We start from the raw sequence: 21426 nt of genomic DNA, 5'->3' as shown, positions 1-21426 counted from the left end.
ATCTAATTACATTAAATGACTTTGCACTCTGTACCACAGGCCATGTACTCCGTGGTAATTCGAGCGTTGCAAGAAGGCTGTTTGGAAATATCTGTTGTTTCCTTTGTGAGTTCAAAGAACATTCAGAAAGTCATTTTAAAAATGAATCTCAACAGTACTGATAATGTCAAAAATAAGTCACGAGACTAAAATTGGATAGGATGTAAAATGGGCCTTTAACCCAAACCGACCCATCCTCTGGATTAGGTTAAAATTGGAACTTGTATTTCTTGACTACATTAGATAGTCAGCCATTCACATGCTTCTTGTAATTGAATGGAATGGCTTGACTCCCTCCTCAGAAACATATTGATTTGTGCCAAGCACTTTGAGTGATGAATCTTCATGCAAGGACAATGATAGCAAATGACTCATGTATATCAGTGCTTTCAATAGACAATCCATAATATATACTCTTGCAGAAACAGCCAGCAGTAACCAATTTCAACTATTTGTGCGCTGTAATCAGCAAGAAAGAATCCAGCAAATAATCTATCATTGACAAAAATGCATAATTTTTGTCACAGGAGGCCATAGAGAGTCCTGGAAATGGGATGACAGGAGGACTGCTGAGTATATGATAAGCTTCTGAAGTCCCTTCCTGTCATCATACTCTGTCATTCACTTACTGTCGGACAAACATATATCAAAGCCCATTACTACATCACTCATTTTACTTGAAAGTAAATGTAAAGACTGCTCAGTAGGACACCATTGTAATTTATCTCTCTTGGGTCCAGGGTAAACAATATCTCAGGATTAAACTTGTCAAAAACCTTAAGGATGCTGAATACAACTACTGAAATCCTTCTCAGTCTCCTTTTCTCTGATGCAAAAAAGCAGCCTCTGTAGTCTCTCCTTACTGCTTATGTGTTGGAGGCCAGGTGTTAAATGGGTAACTCTTTGCTGCACCTTCAAGGTTCCATGAACTTCTTGCTGTAATATGGCAACCAGAGCTGCACACGCTACTCCAGATGTGCATGACCAAATGCATTGTAAAAGCTCAGCATCACATCGTACCATTTGTATTCTGTTCAATGCACTGTGTGACCCAATATCCTATTCACCTTACTTATCACCCAATGCAGATAATTTCAATTGGTCGGGAGCAGTGTGAAATTAAAAAAAGTCTTCCTCAGGATGGCAGGCTGTTACGAGTGGGGTACTGCAAGGATCAGTGCTTGGGCTTGGGCTGCTCACGTATATAAATGATTTGGATGTGGTAATATTTCCAGATTTTCTGATGAGACAAAACTAGGTGGGAATTTGAGTTGTGAGGAGGATGCAAGGAGGCTTCAAGGGGTTTTGGACAGGCTAAGTGAATGGGCAAGAACATGGAAGATGGAATATAATGTGAATAAGTGTGAAATGATCCATTTTGGTAGAAAAAACAGAATGGCAGAGTATTTCTTAAATGGCGAGAGGTTGGGAAATGTTGATGTCCAAAGGGACCTGGGTGTCCTTGTTCATGAGTCACTAAAAGCTAGCATGCAGGTGCAGCAAGCAATTAGGAAGGCAAATGGTATGTTGGCCTTCATCGCAAGGGGTTTTGAGTACAGGAGTGAAGAGGTCTTGCTGCAATTGTATAGAGCCTTGGTGAGACCACACCTAGAGTATTGTGTACAGTTTTGGTCTCCTCATCTAAGGAACGGTATACTTGCCATAAAGGGAGTGCAATGGAGGTTCACCTGACTAATCCCTAGGATGGCTGGATTGTCTTATGAGAAAAGATTGAGGAAACTGGGCCTGTATTCTCTAGAGTTTCGAAGAATGAGAGGTGACCTCATTGAAACGTACAAAATTCTTACAGGGCGTGACAAGGTGGATGTAGATAGGATGTTTCCTCTGGCTGATGAGTCTAGAACCAGAGGACATAGTCTCAGAATAAGGGGTAGGCCATTTAAGACTGAGATGAGGAGGAATTTCTTCACTGAGAATGTTGAGTCTTTGCAATTCACTACCCCCGAGGACTGTGGAAGCTCAATGAGCAGGTTCAAGACAGAAATCGATGGATAACTGAATACTGATGACATCAAGGGATATGGGGATAGCACGGAAAAGTAGCATTGATGTAGATGATCAGCCATGATCTAATTGAATGGCAGAGCAAGCTCAATGGGCTGAATGGTCTACTCCTGCTCCTATGTTCCTAATTATTGTCTCCCAATACCTGCAAATCCTTCTCGTGTTGTTGACTAACATCATTTAGTTTATAGTTCCACTGTTTAATCTCCTTCCCCGGTCTTACTTCTTTGCGCTGTCAACAATGAATTAAATTTTCCACTTCCCAGTCCAACTTCCCAATCTGTTTAGATCACTCTGCATCTTATCAACCTGCTCTTGATTGATAGTTTTGTCAGTATCCCCACTTTATAATCATTGGTTTACAGCTTGGAAGTAAAGTCTCAGCACTTAGGTCCCCATTAGCCACTTTCTGTCACTCCAATGCAGCTCCATGAATAACTACTCTGTCTCCTTTATTCCAACCAGTTGTCAGTCCACTTCAAAAACTGTCCACCTGTTTTGAGCTTCTCTGAGTAATGTATCAAAAGCCTTGCTGAATTTAAGCAGTGTCCATGGACTTCTCTTCATCCAAAAACTGTGATGCTTTCTCAAAAACATTTGTCAAGCATTGGCTTCCACCCAGAATGTCTTGCTGACTGGCCCTGATGATTTCATGCTCCTCTAGGTATCTCACAATGCCCTTCTTCAGGAAATCCTCTAACCTCTTAAGACAAATATCAGTTTGTAATTTCGAGGGCAGTCCTTCTGCCCTTTGTCAAAGAATGATGTATCTTCTGCTCTTTTTCAGAACTCCAGCTATGATTGGATGCTCATTTGTGGTGAATAGATTGTTTTTTGGTGAGATCGGCCTGCTGGACCCTGGAATGGATGTTTATGGCGGGGAAAACATAGAACTGGGGATTAAGGTTAGTCATTATCCTCTTTAGAAATTGTTAATTAGGAACTGTTAAGAAGGTTGATTTTTTTTCTTGTAGTCTGTAGACTTGGGTTCATTTAACGAGAAAGTTTGCTGTCCGTTGACAAGCATGAATTAGCACGATACCGAACCACCTTCTGTGAAATTGCATTTTGTTGTTGAAATTCATAAGACACCAGTGGCCTGTTGGTTACAGGCTTAAAAATACAGAATGCCCCACCATAGAAACAAATATATGGCCCATCAAGTCGGTGTTGGTGATTTTCTCTGTCAGAGTCACCTCGTCTAATGCAACTTTCCTGCTCACTTCCCAAACATTTTGATATTCCTCTTTTTCAGCAACTATCCAATTCCCTTTTAAAATAATTTATCGGCTCTGATAAGAGAAATCCCCCATTCTATCCATTCTGTGTTTAAATAATTTTTCTTATAACCATCCCATAATACATTTTGTGACTATTTAAAAGTTTTGTCATCTCATTACTGTCTTGCCAACCAATAAAAACAACCTACTGCTATTTACTTCATCATAATCCTTCATTATCTTAAAGAATCTATCAGGTCACTCCTTGCCTCTTCTGATCCAGTAACAAAGACTTCCCTTTTCAGATCTCTCTTCATAATGTAAGCCCTCATTCCTGTGAATCTAGGTTATCCCATTTCCATGGCTTTGACATCCTTCCTATAATGGAGTGCCTAAAACTGTACATAGTACTCCAATGTGGCCTAACTTATATATAAGTTCAACAATTTTTCCCTGCATTTATTTGTACATTCTACGCTTCTAAATATAAAATCAAAGGGAGGGAAATTCATTTGGATAGTGCTATGCAGCCATGCGTCAGTTCCCTGGTGGCAGGCGGAGCTGCAGACTACTACTTGCACAGCGCTCTTCAATGATATCAATGAAGAAAGTCACGTGGGTCGAGCAGGTAGCCACCCAAGATCACAAAATATTTATGACCTTAAAATGTTTATAATATGGATGTCTTTTTATGGATCACCTTATGTTATATAGCTGTCACACATTCAGCTGTGCAATAGGCTTCTGCCCTATAGTTGTAAAGCTGCTTTTGCGGGAAAGTTTAAACTGACTTGCAAAAAAATATTTAACTTTATAATCCATCAGCGATTTCCCTATGTATTGGAATGAATGCACCTATTTTCACACTGATCTTCAGAGTGGTGCAGTACGTTAGCTGATATGAGGTGAACCCTGCACAACCTCATTGCTTAACAGATTACTTAATCAAGATTTTCTTACAACAATGGGGAGTCAGCCCTTTACACATTCCAGATGACAGCACTGAGAAATTTGCTTTTGGTGATATCAATGGATGAATCCTTAATGTCTTCAAACTAACGTCCTCTACTAATTTAGGTAGTAACCTAGTATTAAAAACTGATGAACACCGTGACTAAAATATCAGACAGTAGAAGTCATAGAAAGGTGTTAAATGTTCATCCATTAATACTGCCAACGTTTATTTCTGGTTTATAATGAGCAGTCTGGAGCATAAGTGGAATAGTTTTAGCAACTGTTACTTTTACAGTAAATAGTCTTTAAAAATATATCCATTGCAGTATATGCTGTAATAATACACAGGTTGTGAAGCTGAACCAAGTCATACACTTATTGTGGAATGTGTCTTCTTTTAACTTCATTCTTAAGATAAGCAACATCTCCATTATAACTCGTTGTAATCTATCAACAATTGAATCTCCTCGGAGGAAAGCTTCAATGATCTCAAAAGAAAACTGATAGTGGAATGTTGCTTATTATTGTTTAATTCGAGAAGAATGATCCTACAATTGGTGAGGGTTTAATGATGATCTTCCCCTTACGATAGATGGCTAACAAAACACAATTCTAATCATAAGTACTTGAACATTTGTGCGTTTGATGGTGCAGCAAAGAAAGGAGACAAGCACATTTTGAATGTGAATGGATTTCAAACTGTCATAGTTCCTCCCTGGATGGTTTCCAGATTCTCTCCTTCAACTGCATCTCTGTGCTGTAGCAGATGAATTTAGGCAGCCGGTGATTTAAGATTACAAAACCACGTGGTAAACCAAAGACTTTGAATGTTTTATGATGACTGGCTGTCAGTGTTAAAGTGTAAATTATGAGGCTACAATATTGTTTTCACTGTTCAGATGTTGGGATAAAATAAATCAACACAAACCATCTCAGATTAGGGCATCATTTAGCGCAATCAGAATTCATTAGTAGGTGCCTGCAGTATTCCTTGAAAGAGCAAAGCTCATTATCTGTACTGTAATTTGCTGATTAAAACATCAAAGCACATTGATGGTGGGCAGAAAGCAGCAGCTATATATATCCCAGATACTTTAATGATGTTTGACCAAGACGTCAGTCTTGTTATTGATCTTCTGTTAAAGTGGGCTAAGTGCTCAGTAAATTTGACTGCTGGCTACAGCAAATACTCGCTAGTCTGGACTGTGGAGCTTCATTATCCAGAATGTTCTTGGATAGTTGTGCAATCAGAAACTGGGTACTGCTGATGGACATCAGTAGATTACAAAACAGCAAATTTTTAGTTCACAATTGGCTTCTGAGGAGTCAGCTTGGTTCAGTGGTTGCATTAATATCTCTGTCAGATGTTTGTGTGTTCAAGCCCCACTCCAGGGTTGGACTGACACTTCAGTTCAGTAGTTCAGTACTGTGGGAGTGTTGAGGTGGTGTCTTTTGGATGAGTTGTTAGGCCAGGGACATATCTGCCTATTGATTTGGATGTAAAAGATCCAATGGCATTATTTTGAAGCAGAGCTAGGGAGTTCTCCTGGTATCTGTACCAACATCTACCCCACAATAAAACATAGTTATCTAATTTGCCTAGTTATCTAATTTGCTGTTTTTAAGACCTTGTTTTATACAAAATGGCTACTGTGTTACGACTCGAGCAGGATAATGCCCGCAGAGTCATAAGAGCCAGTGAGTGTGCAGCACTACCAGTATCCAATTACATCCCTATGGCATGAGCATTCAAACTTGACAATGTATAATACTCTAATGGCCATAATAAAAACCCACCATCAACTACTGTGATAGGTCCCTGATTGGCCAGATACTGGAATTAGTCTTCAGTATTCTCCATCTAAGAAATAATGGGGTCAGTTGGTTCAAGGATACTTGCATATTCTGCACTTAATGCCTGCATAATTACATTTAATAATCTACATCACTTTAATTGATGAGACATTGAGCTTGTAGCTGGCATTAGCTTCACAATTTGTATAAACATATGAAACATTGAGGATCGTATGTATGCAGACAGCATATATAGGCTGTGAAGCCAACTCAATCCTTTCAGAGCAGAATTGATTATTTGTTTGCAACAGTAAGCCAGGTAAATAAATATATGTCTTCATTGGTTAGTTCCAGGGATTAAAAGGTCAGCCAGTTAATTCAAACTCCTATTGTTCTATTATTTCAGTGATTTCCTTCCTATTATCATTACTAGTTTGCTTTTCTCCTGACAAGTGAAGCTCTAAGACTGTTTATCTAGTAAATAATTATCTGCTGTGCTGATAGAAATGTGGTTCAATAACACAAGGCCGACTATGCACCCCAATGAGCTCAGTGCACTACACTTTGGCTGGGACTCGCCTTGTGTAAAGAAACATTCTCTTAATTTAGTCCATCAGCATCAAAGAGCCTCCAGTAGCCTTCCAATAGCTCTAGCAAGTCATAATTTAATAGCCAGCTTGCTGACAGTCTATACAACTATGTGTCAATCTTATTTAGATCACAAGTTGTATTTGTATTAGGAAACAAAAAGCAACAAATTGCCTTATCGAAGAAGGGGGTGATGGAGCGATGAAGTGTTTAAGGAGGAATTTTCAGAGCGTGGAGCCGATGCAACATATGATGGGCCATAATGTGATTGGAGGCCAGCTGTAGATATTTAAATATTTCTCCTGGGTGGCTCTCTGCTTGCCTGTTTGCTTGCCTCCTGTGGCTCATCCTTCAGGCGGGTCTCTCTGGTGGCATTTCAGGCCCTGCGGCATTCCCAGCACATCATGTATGAAGTACCAAAAGTGCCACAGAAATACAGAAATGAGCTGATCTTGAACTATCAGACACAGATTTCCAATTCTCAACCTCCTTGATATGCACTGGACTCTAAGGTACTTAAGCTGACTAAATAATGCTCCAAACACCCAGAACAGTATATGTTTCACAAATAGAAACAAGAAATGCTGGAAATACTCAGCAGGTCCGGCAGCACCTGTGGAGAGAGAAGCAGAGTTAACGTTTCAGGTCAGTGACCCTTTTTCAGAACTAGCAGATATTAGAAATGTGAAATGTTTTAAGCAATTAAAGCGGGGGTGGGGCAAGAGATAAGAAAGGAGAGGGTTTTGATAGGACAAGGTCACAGAGAATAACCGACCAGAAGGTCATGGAGCAAAGGCAAACAATATGTTCATTGTGTGTTGAAAGACAAAGCATTAGTACAGATAGGGTGTTAACGGACTGAAAACTGAACAGCCACAAGTACAAACATGAAAAAAAACAGTGGGTAGGCAAACTGAACAAACTAAGATAAAATAAAATAAACACAAAAAAAAAGAAAAAAGAAAAAAGAAAAAATAACTAACAATTAAAGTAAAATTGGGGGGTCGTCATGTTCTGAAATTATTGAACTCAGTGTTCGGTCTGGCAGGCTGTAGTGTTCCTAATTGATAAATGAGATGCTGTTCCTCGAGCTTGCATTGATGTTCACTGGAACACTGCAGCAATCCCAGGACAGGGATGTGAGCATGAGAGCAGGGGGGGGTGTGTTGAAATGGCAAGCAACCAGAAGCTCGGAGTCATGCTTTCGAACTGAGCGGAGGTGTTCCGCAAAGCGGTCACCCAGTCTGCGTTTGGTCTCCCCAATGTAGAGCAGACCACATTGTGAGCAGCGAATACAGTATACTATATTGAAAGAAGTACAAGTAAATCGCTGCTTCACCTGACAGGAGTGTTTGGGGCCTGGGATAGTGAGGAGAGAGGAGGTAAATGGGAAGGTATTACACCTCCTGCGATTGCAGGGGAAGGTGCCGTGGTAAGGGGACGAGGTGGTGGGGGTAATGGAGGAGTGGATGAGGGTGTCACGGAAGGAATGATCCTTCGGAATGTTGACAGGGAAAGGGAGGGGAAGATGCGTTTGGTAGTGGCATCATGCTGAACGTGGCGGAAAATGAGGGCAAGGGGAACCCAGTCGCGGTTCTGCAAGGGAGGGGAAGGGGTAAGGGTAGAGGTGTGGGAACTGGGCCGGACACAGTTGAGGGCCCTGTCAGCCACAGTGGGGGGGAATCCTCGGTTGAGGAAAAAGGAAGACATACCAGAAGCGCTGTCATGGAAGGTACCGTCATCAGAGCATATGCGTCGGAGATGGAGAAACTGGAAGATTGGAATGGAGTCCTTACAGGAGGCAGGGTGTGAAGAAGTGTAGTCGATTTAGCTGTGGGAGTCAGTGGGCTTATAATGGATATTAGTAGACAGCTTATCCCCAGAGATGGAGACAGAGAAGTCGAGGAAGGGAAGGGAAGTGTCGGAGATGGACCATGGAAAGGTGAGAGAAGGGTGGAAATTAGAATCAAAGTTGATAAAGTTTTCCAGTTCGGGTCGGGAGCAGGAAACGGCACTGATACAATCATGAATGTACCAGAAAAAGAGTTGGGGGAGGGGGCCTGAGTAGGACTGGAACAAAGAATGTTCGACATATCCCACAAAAAGACAGGTATAACTAGGACCCATGTGGGTACCCATAGCAACACCTTTTACTTAAAGGAAGTGAGTGGAGTTGAAGGAGAAGTTGTTCATTGTGAGAACAAGCTCAGCCAGGCGTAGGAGAGTGGTAGTAGATGGGGACTGATTGGGTCTCTGTTCAAGGAAGAAGCGGAGAGCCCTCAAACCGTCCTGGTGGAGAACGGAGATCTAGAGAGATTGGACGTCCATAGTGAAGAGGAGGCGGTTAGGGCCAGGAAACTGGAAATTGTCAAAATGACGTAGGGCGTCAGAAGAGTCACGGATGTAGGTGGGAAGAGACTGGACCAGCGGAGAAAAGATAGAGTCAAGATAGGAAGAAATAAGTTCAGTGGGGCAGGAGCAGGCTGACACAATGGGTCTGCCGGGACAGTCCTGTTTGTGGATTTTACGAAGGAGGTAGAAGTGGGCTGTCCGGGGTTGTGGGAAGCAGTAGAGGGAAGATCTCCAGAGGAGATGAGGTCACTGACAGTCCTGTGGACAGTCGCTTGATGTTTGGTGGTGGGGTCATGGTCCAGGGGGAGGTAGGAAGAAGTTTCTGCGAGTTAGCGCTGAGCCTCTACAAGGTAGAGGTCGGTATGCCAACCAACAACAGCACCACCCTTGTCTGCAGGTTTGATGACCATGTCGGGGTTAGACCTGAGAGAACGGAGTGCCTCAAGTTCAGAGGGGGACAGGTTAGAGTGAATGAGGGGGGCAGAGAAATTGAGATGACCAATGTCTCGCCGACAGTTTTCAATGAAAAGATCAAGAGCGGGTAAGAGGCCAGGGAGAAGGGTCCAGGTACAGTGAGAGTACTGGGGGCAGGTGAATGGATCTGCTGGTCGGGGGGAGGACTCCTGGTCAAAGAAGTGAGCCCGGAAGCAGAGGCGACAGAAGAAGAGCTCAATGTCATGCCAAGTGTGAAATTCATTGAGGTGGGGGCATAAGGGGATAATACTGAGTCCTTTGCTGAGTACAGCTTATTTATTTTTTTATTTCGAGATACAGCACTGAAACAGGCCCTTCGGCCCACCGAGTCTGTGCCAACCATCAACCACCCATTTATACTAATCCTACACTAATCCCATATTCCTACCACATCCCCCTACCACCTACCTATACTAGGGGCAATTTATAATGGCCAATTTACCTATCAACCCGCAAGTCTTTTGGTGGTGGGAGGAAACCGGAGTACCCGGCGAAAACCCACGCAGACACAGGGAGAACTTGCAAACTCCACACAGGCAGTACCCAGAATTGAACCTGGGTTGCTGGAGCTGTGAGGCTGTGGTGCTAACCACTGCGCCACTGTGCCGCCCCTTAAAGGTGGAGAGAGGGGGAGGTCAGAGGATATAGTGAACACACGGCAAGGGGTCAGATCAGAAGGGGTGGGGTCAGAGGGAAGTGAAGGGGAAGAAGGATCTGGAGGGGCATTAGTCCCCATCAGTTGCTGGAGCTTGCGTTCCTTGACACCTGAAAGGAAGAAAAAAAGTTTATTGTTAATGCAACCTAGAGGATGAGTTCTTTTATTTATCTACTTTTTGAAAGTCGCGCAGTGGCCAATGCAGTGAGACTTAAAGAAAAACTCTAATCCTGTTTTATTTTAACCCTACACAACAATGTCCTTCGGTTCCCTTTTCCTTTAAATGTTATGGTAGTAGTTTCATAGAATCATGGAATGATACAGCAGATAAGGAGGCAATGTGCCGGTTCTTCCAAAGAGCTGTCCAATTATTTCCACTCCTCTGCTTTTTCCTCATAGCCCTGCAAATGTTTCCACTTCAAGTATTCATTCAATTCCCTTTTGAATGTTGCTGTTGAATTTCTTTACACTACACTTTCAAGCAATGCATTCCAGATCATCATAACTCACTGGGCAAATTTTATCCTCATATTGACTCTTATTCTTTTACCAATTACCTTAAATCTGTCTCCTTTGATGATGGACCCTTCGGCCAGTGAAAACAGTTTCTCTTATGTTACTCTGTCAAAACTCTTCATGACATTTCTGTCAAATGTCCCCTTAAAATTCGCTGCTTTAAGAAGAACAACCCCATTTTCTCAAGTTTCTACATGTAACTGAAGTCTTTCATCCGTTATATCATTCTAGTAAATTTCCTCAGTGGCCTCTTTATGCCTTTGATATCTTTCCTAAAGTCTGGTGCCCAGAATTGGCCACAATACTCCAGCTGTGGTCTCACCAGTATTTTATAAAAGCTTAGCGTAACTTCCTTGCTTTTGCAATCAATGCCTCTATTAATAAAGACAAGGATCGGGTATGAATTTTTAACAACTCTTTAAACTTGTCCTGTCACCTTCAATGATTTGTGTACATGTATCCCCGGGTTTTTATATTCCTATGCCCCTTTAAAATTGTACAATTTCAATTATGTAGCATTTTCTCATTCTTACCAAAATGAATCACTTCAAACTTTCTGCATTAAATTTTATCTGCCACGTGTCTACCCATTTCAGCAGTCTATGTCCACATGAAGTCTGTTACTATCCTTCTCACTGTTTCTGAGTTTCATGTGATCTGCCCTGTATACCCAAGTCTGAGCCATTAGGATGCATAATGAAGGAGATTTTCCACTTCAGCATTGCCCTGCCTGGAATTTCCACCCTTTAAAACGAATAGGCTGAAGTTTGTGGGGTGGAAAACACAAAATAGAAAATCCCAGCCATCTTCTACTTTCTGTTTAGATCTGCATTCCTTTGTTATAGTCTATGTCTAACATAGTGCTGCCACTTTTCATTTTAACTTGTTTGATCCATTGATTCAATGTGACCTCTTGTTTCTGGTTTCGAGGATGAATGACAATTTTAATTACATCTAAATGAAGCATAACTAAGTGGAACCAAATATTATATATGGTAAATAGAGCACCTATATCCACACTACAATCAAATGGTCATGGGTTCAGTCTGATGACTGATTGCCTTCTAGTTTTGAGAAAAATGTTTATCACATTCTCTAGTTGGCAGGTTGCTCTCTATTTCATAATGTGAGGAGGAATGACGATACAAATTACGGGTTAAAAATCAACGTTGGTGAGGCTGCTAACGGAAGGACTATCGAGCAGTCTGCATAATGGGCACTGATCCACCACCAAAATAAATTCTCCCCTCTTTACCAAGTCCCGTTCACCCATTACCCCTGTGTCTACTGACCTACATTGGATTGAAATCCACTGTATCCTCAATTTTAAAATCTTCATCCTCATGTTGAAATTGCTCCATGTTGGCGACCCTCCCTATCTCCGTCACATCCGCCAACCCAACAGCTCTCCCGGAACTCTGCATTCCTTCCTCCAACTCTGGCCTAATGTGAATCCCCCACTTCCTTCACTGCACCACTGGGGGATGTGTCTTCAGCTGTCTAGGCCCTAGGTGCTGGAATTCCAGTGCAAAAGCCTGTCTGTCTCTCTCTCTCCACCTTTAAGTTGCTACTTAAAACCTACCTCTTTGACCAAGCATTTGTTCATCTGTCCTAATGGTGCTTTTCTAGATCAGTGTAAATTTTTTATCTGCTTACACCCCTGTGAAGCATCTTGGGGCATGTTACTATGCTAAAGACACTATAATAAATGTAATATAAAAACAAGAAATGCTGGAAATACTCCGCAGATCTGGCAGCACCTGTGGAGAGACAAGCAGAGTTAACGTTTCAGGTCAGTGAAGGGTCACTGACTTGAAATGTTAATGCTGCTTCTCTCTCCACACATGCTGCCAGACCTGCTGAATATTTCCAGCATTTTTTGCTTTTAATTTCAAATTTCCAGCATCTGCAGTATTTTGCTTTTACAATAATAAATGTAGTTTGTTGTTATTTGCATAGGAAGGATGTGAAAATAGGCATGTTAGATCCAATCAGCTCCAGGTGCATCTCATGACAACCAAATCTAGAGTGACATTGACAATGATCATGGCATAGTCCTGAGCTGTGAATTACTGAAACAACAAAATAATCTCAAATATCCTTTCAAATATTGCACCAAGATGACTACTTAGCCCTATTTACTTAGCAGAAGTACAGTGGATTGAAAAACATTTATTTTTAAATTGATAAGCTATTGCATCCCTAATTGCATAAAGGTAATGCTCTAAGTGCCTTCACTTCTGTATGACACACAAAGTGAATGTGGCAGGTTGGGTCCCCAGTCCCTTTGATTATGCCTTCAAACCTCTGTCAGGGCTGCAAACACACAGAACTCTAATTCAGATGCTGCTGGAAGAGGTAAGCATTAGGTCACTTTTGTTTTAAATCTCATTTCTGCTGACTCTAATTAATGAAAGATTTTAGTACAAACGTCAGCCTATCCACCAGGGAAACTCTGAAATGCAGGGAGACTGTCAATATATGTTACTGTCATGACATCACAGAGTATCCATCCCACACACTGCTGAATCCAAATGACAGGTTGGACCCAGATCGCCACAAACTGATACTTGACATTCAAAGCTTGTAAACACACTGATGTCCTATCTTAGAACCATAAAAAAGTTACGGCACAAAAGGAGGCCATTCAGCCCATCATGTCTGCACCGGCTGAAAGAACGAGCTGCGCAATCTGATCCCACCTTCCAGCACCTGGTCCATAGCCTTGCAGGTTACAGCACTTCAGGTGCACATCCAGATACCTTTTGAATGAGTTGAGGGTTTCTGCCTCCATCACCTATCGGGCAGTGAATTCCAAACACCCAACACCCTCTGGGTGAAAAAGCTTTTCCTCATGTCTCCTCTAATCCTTCTACCAATCACCTTAAATCTGTGCCCCCTGGTAATTGACCTTTCTTCTCTTTTGCATTCAGTAACTGAATACAACTATATTAATCGCTGTTCTACATTTTCAAATTAATAATGCTTAATATATTCCAAACCCAAATGGGACCAATATAAATTTTATTTTTATAAGTAACTCCAATATGATGAATTAATTATTCTGCCACCTTCATAAGGTTGATCGAAATTGCATTTGATTACAAGGCTTTGTTTATTTTTTCATCTGCCTTCAACATAAAGCTGGATTTTAGATGGCAGCAGCACATTATTATAACCATTTTCTTTCCAATAATCCAGACAAGTTGCTTTTTGAAGAGCAATTGTTTTTATCTACAAAATAATACAAAGAGCTCTGTCTTAATGGAAAAAGGTTTGACAAACCAGAGAGTAATCACAGTATATGGCACAAAAGGAGAAATGTTTTTGTGATGGTGTGCCTTTAAATTCCTTCAGTGATTTGTTGGAGCGTTAGGTACTAATCCCACATCTGTGACATCAGTGATCTGGGATATTTATTTCCTCTCACCATCAAATTATTTTTGCCCACCGCTTTGTGGGCAGCCCACTTAGTTTATGTCAAATGACCTTGGACAGCAAAGAAAAAGCATTCGTTCAATAATTATTTAAATATCACATTATGCTAATTGTTAAAACATCATTTATGGGACAAATAATTATTTCAGATTTACTTGGCTTTTAAAACAAGGTCATAACTTACATCCTTTATCTAAATTGAATTCTGGTTGGATGACTTTATTCAGTGATAGAGTTTTAAATTGATTTGACCCTTGAAATTGGCTTCTGATTAACATTGTGTATTTTGTCGAGTAAAAGATGTACAATTAGCCCTGTTACATTCCCAACACTATTAACTCATTTTCACAACAGCAACATCCATTTATAGAAAAATTCCAAGGCTTTTCACAGAGGGAAAAATGAAACAATGCCATGATAGGGGAGTCAGGAGTGGTGACTGAAATTTTGGCTGTATGGTTGGCTTCTAAGCAGGTTTTGAAATCATGAGCTATATATAGAAGTCAAGAAATATAGGAAGAGGATGGGGCTGAAATAGCTGAGGAGTCTGACATGGATGGTAAACTGAATGGAGTGGAGGTTGCCAGTGGGCAAAAATGGAGGACAAAAGGTTTTTTAAAATTCATTCATGGCATCACTAGTAAGGCCAACATACACTGTCGATTCCTAATTGCCCTTGAGAAGGTGGTGGTGAGTTGCCACCTTGAACCAGTGCAGTCCATGTGGTACAGGTACACCCAGAGTGCTGTTAGGGAGGGAGTTCCAGGATTTTGACCAGTGACAGTGAAGGAATGGCGATACAGTTCCAAGTCATGATGGTGTGTGACGTGGAGGGGAACTTGCAGGTTGCAGTGTTCCCATGTGACTGCTGCTCTCGTCCTTCTAGGTGGTAGAGGTCATGGGTTTGGAAGCTGCTGTTGAAGGAACCTTGGCAAGTTGCTGCAACGCATCTTGTAGATGGTACACACTGCTGCCGCTCTGCGCCAGTGGTAGAGGGAATGAATATTTAAGGTGGTGGATGGGATGCCAATCAAACTTTGCCCTGGATGTAGTCAAGTTTTTTAATTGTTGGTGGAACTGCACTTATCTGGGCAGGTAGGGATTATGCCATCACACTCCTGACTTGTGCCTTGTAGATTGTGTACAGGCTTTGGGGAGTCAGGAGGTGAATTACTTGCTGCAGAATTCCCAGCCTCTGACCTGCTTTTGCAGCGACAATATTTATGTGGCTGGTCCAGTTAAGTTTCTGGTCAATGGTAACCCTAGGATATTGATGGTGGGTGATATGGTGATGATAATGCCATTGAATGTCAGGGGGGTGGAAGGGTAGCAGGGGGGGTTAGATGGTCATAGCATGGCACTTGTGTGGCCCGAATGTTACTTGCTACTTTTCAGCCGAAGTCTGAATGTTGCCCATGTTTGCTGCATGTATGCACAGACCATTTCATTATCTGAGGAGTTGTGAATGGAATTGAACAGTGTGCAATCATCAGCGAACATCCACACTTCCGACCTTGTGATGGAGGGGAGGTCATTGATGAAGCATCATGAAGATGCCTGGGCCTACGATACTGCGCTGAGGAAATCCTGCAGTGATGTCTATGGTATGAAAGGAGTTGTAATCTTAAAGGGGATTGCAAAAGTAGGATAGGAAAACTTTGAAACGATTTAACAGTGAGGGCCAAGATTTTAAATTCAGTGCATCAAGGGACAGAGAACCAGTGTAGGTTAGTGAGGATGTGGGGATGGACATCTGATACTTGGTACGGGGCAGGATATGAGTGGCTGAGTTTTAGATGAGTTGATGTTTGTTGATGCTGGAAAGTGGAAGGGCAGCAAGTGGATTATTGGGAAAAATTAGGTTCTGGAGATGACATTGTGAAAGCAAGAAGAACATTTAATTACTGGAGATAGACTGACTATTGGAATGGTTGAAGTGAAAACACTTGAGGGCAGTCCTCTGGAGCTGAACAACAGAGGAGAAGTGATAGAGGGGAGTGATGTGGCTGACTATGTTGAGGGGTTGAGGAGGACAAGGAGGATTCATAGAAAGAAAAGAAAGACTTGCATTTATATAGCATCTTTCATGACCATCAGACATCTCAAGGCACTTGACAGTTGATGAAGTACTTTTGAAGTGTAGTCACTGTTGTAATGTAGGAAATGTGATAGCCTATTTGCACACAGCAAGCTCCCACAAACAGCAATGTGATAATGACCAGATAATCTGGTGATGTTTTGTGATGTTGATTGAGGGATAAATATTAACCAGAACACCAAGTATAACTCACCTGCTTCTTGATATAATGCCATGGGAATATCTACGCCCACTTGAGAGGGAGGTTGGGTCCTTGGTTTCGCCCTTCATCAGAAAGACAGCACCTCTGACAGTGTAGTTCTGCACTGGAGTGTCAGCCTAGATTTTTGTGCTCAAGCCCTGGAATGGACATAAAGGATGCCATTGAAGATTTTGGCCAGAGCTCTAAGCAGGACAGAAAAGATTGGAGCGGAGAGGCTTGGGAGAGATGGGTAGGGAACCGAAAGGTAACGACATGTTTTGGGGCCTTAAAGAGGAAAGGGAAGTTAGAGATGTGGCTGGAGGGAATGGATGGGTGGACTGTAGGCTTTTGAGGAGGGTTTGGAAGAGAAGCTGGTGCGTGCCTGAGCAAAAGGAGGCAGTAATAATATTGATAATAAAAACAAGAAATGCTGGAAGTACTCAGCAGGTCTGGCAGCATCTGTGGAGAGAGAAGCAAAGTTAACGTTTCAGGTCAGTGACCCTTCTTCAGAACTGGCAAATATTAGAAATGTAAAAGGTTTTAAGCAAGTAAAGCGGGGGTGGGGCAATAGATAACAAAAGAGAAGGTGTTGATAGGCAAGGTCACAGAGAATAACTGACCAGAAGATCATGGGGCAAAGGCAAATGGTATGTATTTCTCAGAGATACCTGTAATCCTGGGAGATTTAAAACATGAATGATGAAACTTCAGTTGGAATCCACATGGAATAAGTCGGAGCCAGAGACAGTCACTGAGGAAGGAGATGTGGCTGTGAAAATGAGTTTTGGTAGACACTTTATCAAACACCAGGAGTGAATATCAACGCAAGCTTGAGGAACAGCATCTCATTTACTGATTAGACACGACACAGCCTGCCAGACTGAACGTTGAGTTCAATAATTTCAGAGCATGACGGCCCCCCCTTTTTTATTTTTATTTTAGTTATTTTTTCTTTTTCTTTGTTTATTTTATTTTAGTTTGTTTAAGTTTGTTTCTACTGTGCCTACCCACTTTTTTTTTCATGTTTGTGCTTGAGGCCAAGGCTGTTCATTTTTCTGTCAATTAACACCCTCTCTGCACTAATGCTTTGTCTTTCACCACACCATTAATATACCATTTGGCTTTGTTCCATGACCTTCTGGTCAGTTATTCTCTATGACCTTGTCCTACCAACACCTCTTTTGTTATCTCTTGCCCCACCCCCACTTTCCTTGTTTAAAACCTATTACATTTCTAATATTTGCCAGTTCTGATGAAGGGTCACTGACCTAAAATGTTGACTCTGCTCTCTCCACAGATGCTGCCAGACCTGCTGAGTATTTCCAGCATTTCTTGTTTTTATTTCAGATTTCCAGCATCTGCAGTATTTTGCTTTTAGAATAATATTGATAAGTTTGGGGACAGGAAGTGTTTATGTGGCTATCTGAAGGGGGGAGCAAGAGAGCAAGTTATTGAAGCGATGTATTTGGATACGGCAGGGTTTGATGGAAGACAAACTGCAGAGTGAAAAGGAGGAGGTTGGAAAAGTGGGAGGACTGAGAGGTGGACAGGTATAGTGAAGAAGAGGGGAGGGTGACAGCAGAGATACTAGCACGGATTATCTCAAATTTAGATATGAAGAAATCTGTAAACTCTCAGAACATAATGATGGAAACAAGGGTGGAAAGGACAGAGGGAAGGAATTTGAGGCGATATTTATCATGGAGAAATGTCGCTATGCAGGGTTTCCGGGAGTAATAGGAAGATGTGGATGAGGACACGAAAGAGAATTTTTGTGAGGCTCACAGCTCCTTTGGATTGAATATGCAACTTTATGCGTGGAGTGAATGGAATAGTACACCACAGGACTAACAATGACACTTGTACGGCAGAATTCTGCACTGGTGATCATGTGGGAAACCCAGCACAGGTCCCATCTATTTTAAAAGGTGATAAATGCCACATGACCACACTTTTTAATTCAGTATTTAACTGTTACCTTAACTTATTTACAAAGAAAGTAATTACACAGAATCAGAACTGCACAGCGAGAGAACAGCAATATAATACTTGGCTTTCAGCACAAATGGTTTCAAGATAATAAAGAGCTGTTCGGTCCATTCCAATAACGTTTGAACTAAGTCTCTGATTAATTCTTACATGGATTATTGCTGATCCCTCCCCTTTCTTCAGTTTGGAAAGAGGCGAATTTCTGCAAGAGTTCTCCTGTTCGTCCTTCAGTGGAAAAGTGGAGGAAACTCGAGAAAATGGCATAAACACCATTTTTGCCAGTTTTCTGGGATTTCCTTGGCTCTTGCACCAAAATTATGTCAGTGAACGGGAGAATCATCACAGGAAATCACCACCCCTTTGCCCCTGCACCCCATACCTTTTATACAATTCTTCTGGACCTTCAAACGGCAGATTTCCTCTGAAGATCAGAGGTCCATCCTTAATACTCAAGCAATTATAATGTAAAACATTTCTATGATGGAAGTCCATAAGGTATGTAGTGCAATCTCTTAACTGCCTATCGTGTCTTTTGTCCTGGACACTTGATTGCGTTAGCAATCATTGTAAATATCTGATATGTGTTTCTATTAATTAAATAAAAACATGATTATCAAACCTTAGATGGTATTTGAAGAGGCAGTAACACTCACATTCGCCACTGGTTGCTGAGGGAAGTAAGAGTAGAATTTTCTGAGGCTCTGGCCACAATCTTCAATCCTCCTTCAACATAGAAGCAGTACCGGAGGACTACAGGATTGTCAAAATTACATCCTTGTTCAAAAAAGCAGATGGATAAAACTGGCAACTATAGGCCAGTCAGCCTAACACTGGTGGTGAGGAAACTTTTAGAGACAATAATCTGGGACAAAATTAATTTGCACTTGGAAAAATATGAGTTAATAAATCAAAACCAGCATGGACTTGTTAAAGATAAATGGTGTTTGACTAACTTGATAGAATTCTTTGAAGTAACACCGTGGGTTCATGTAGTTGATGTGTATATTGACTTTCAAAATACATTTGATAAAGTACCATGTAGTAGACTTGTTAGCAAAATTGAAGCCCATTGGATTAAAGAGCAGTGGCTACATAGATACAAAATTGACTAAGGGACAAAGAGCAGAGAATAGTGATGAACAGTTATTCTTCAGACTGGGAGAAAGTTGTTACGCCAATGTGCTTTGTGAATGATAATTTTCTTTAATGCACTGACTGTAGATCTGAATTTATATATTTTTTTAAAAAGGCATTTTTAAAAGACCAGCTAAAAGGATGACTTTGCTGGCAGCTTAGGATGGTCACCTAATTTGCAACACTGTGTCCTACACTGCAATGCTTGTGAGGAGGGAGACGAAATGTCTGCTCATGCCCCAGCAAGAACCAAGACCCAGGAAGTTAAAAGCAATTAACTATTATTTTCAGCAAGAGAGAAATACTGCTCACTGCTATGTTTGAATGACTGAGTGACCGACATGTGACAGACCCTCCCCATCTGTGGTTTTAAGCTTGTGTCTTTCTGCAGCAGAGAGAGGAGAAGCAACTGGACTCTGACATGCACAGACCCAAGTGGGGGTCTTTCTTTCTCTCTCTCTCTCTCTCTCTCTCTCTCGCTTTCTCTCTCGCTCTCCCCATTCCAGCTTGAAAGCTTTCAAATCCTGCCTGTTGACTGAACACCTTTGCATACTCCAGCTACAATCAGAAACCCTGTGGGAGGAAATCAGACTGTATGCCTCTTTTTTTCTATGCACTCTAATGCGACCAATCTACTTTTCCCTACTCTGTGACCTATTTGTGTGCATGTAAATCTCTAGTTGTGTGTGAGAGTGTAAGTTGGCATGTTGTTTATTATTTAATAGTTTGGTTTAGGTCCAATAAAGTTAACCTCTTTCTTTGTTAACTCAAGAAAACCTGTCTGATTGGTTCTTGTTATGATCACAGCAAGTAAGTAATCAAACACCTACTGAATTGGCCAGTACATCCATTTTAAGGAAGAATTAAACCTGTTGTGGCCAAACAGGGAGAGGGAAAAGAAGGAAGCCCTTCGACTCCCTCCTTACTTGACCATGACACAGTATATTGACTCGAAGGGCTGAATGGCCTCCTTCTGTGCTGTAAATTACTTTAATGAAAATAAATGACTCTAAGTATGGAATAATGTTCCCCAGTGGTCAGTGTTGGGACTCCTGCATTTTTTTGACATATGCTAATGACCTGGATTTGAATATACAGAGCATTATTTCAATGTTTGCAGATGACAGAATACTTGTAACTGTAGCAGGCAGCGAGGACAATAGGAATAGTTACAGACTTCAGGACCCTAAGATTTGAGACTCTGTCAATCCTGGTACTCGCTGGCAAATGGCAATCACTCTAAGGGTTGCAGAGCTGGCCAACAGAAATTTTGCCTACTGGAAGTGAACTATTCGCATACAGCAAAAAACAGACAGACTTACACCCTGCTGACAATACCCAACCCAAGGGTGATGTATAGACCTGAGAGATCAATGAAAGTGTGGATCTCTGTTTCCGGAAGATATTGACATCAATTGTATATTTTCAGACTGAGCAAATAGATATTCAGATACCACTTCACTCCCTATTCACCAGAGTATTTAGTCAGAATCTATTATGTGGATAACAGTCTGTAAGAAGGCAGGCATAAGTTACTCACTTCAATTATACGAGGCAGAGATATCAAGGTAAAACAGTGTGATCAATGCTGAACACTTTTTTATTAGATTAACCTTGTGTTTTTCCTACTGTTTCAAACTCCAGGGATAATGTTGAGTGTTGTCAGGGAGACGATGAGCATCAACAAGGGAGGAACTCATTTAAGAACATTAGGGGCTAAAAAGTCAGTGCTATAGAGCCTGGGTTTTCGTTAGGAGTGCTGATGTGTGCACTGTCCGCACTGCGTGTGCACAGTTCTAATGTTGGCCGTGCCAGGCACTATTTTGGTAAAGGTCAAAACAGAAGCATCCTTTACCCATGTCTGAAGCAAGCATTAGGCCATGAACATATGCAAATAAAGGGCTTAACATCGGCTTCTGGTCCTTCTTGCTACTTTGGCTTGCGCCTCCAAGCAAACCATTGCTAAGCA

At 41.5% G+C, this 21426-nt stretch overlaps 1 protein-coding gene across 1 annotated transcript in view; it reads left to right on the top strand.

Moving 5' to 3' along the window:
• Window positions 1-21426, top strand: part of galnt17 (polypeptide N-acetylgalactosaminyltransferase 17) — a 388163-nt gene that overhangs the window by 252698 nt on the left and 114039 nt on the right. Inside the window, exon 6 of the mRNA XM_068010281.1 lies at window positions 2852-2969. Within this exon, the coding sequence (XP_067866382.1) occupies window positions 2852-2969 (118 nt within the window). The remainder of the gene's footprint in view (window positions 1-2851; window positions 2970-21426) is intronic.

This window comes from Heterodontus francisci, chromosome 30, assembly GCF_036365525.1.
Source record: "Heterodontus francisci isolate sHetFra1 chromosome 30, sHetFra1.hap1, whole genome shotgun sequence".
Classification (NCBI taxonomy): Eukaryota; Metazoa; Chordata; class Chondrichthyes; order Heterodontiformes; family Heterodontidae; genus Heterodontus; species Heterodontus francisci.
The sequence above is the reverse complement of the archived record's forward strand: the minus strand, read 5'-3'. Positions and strand labels throughout refer to the sequence as shown.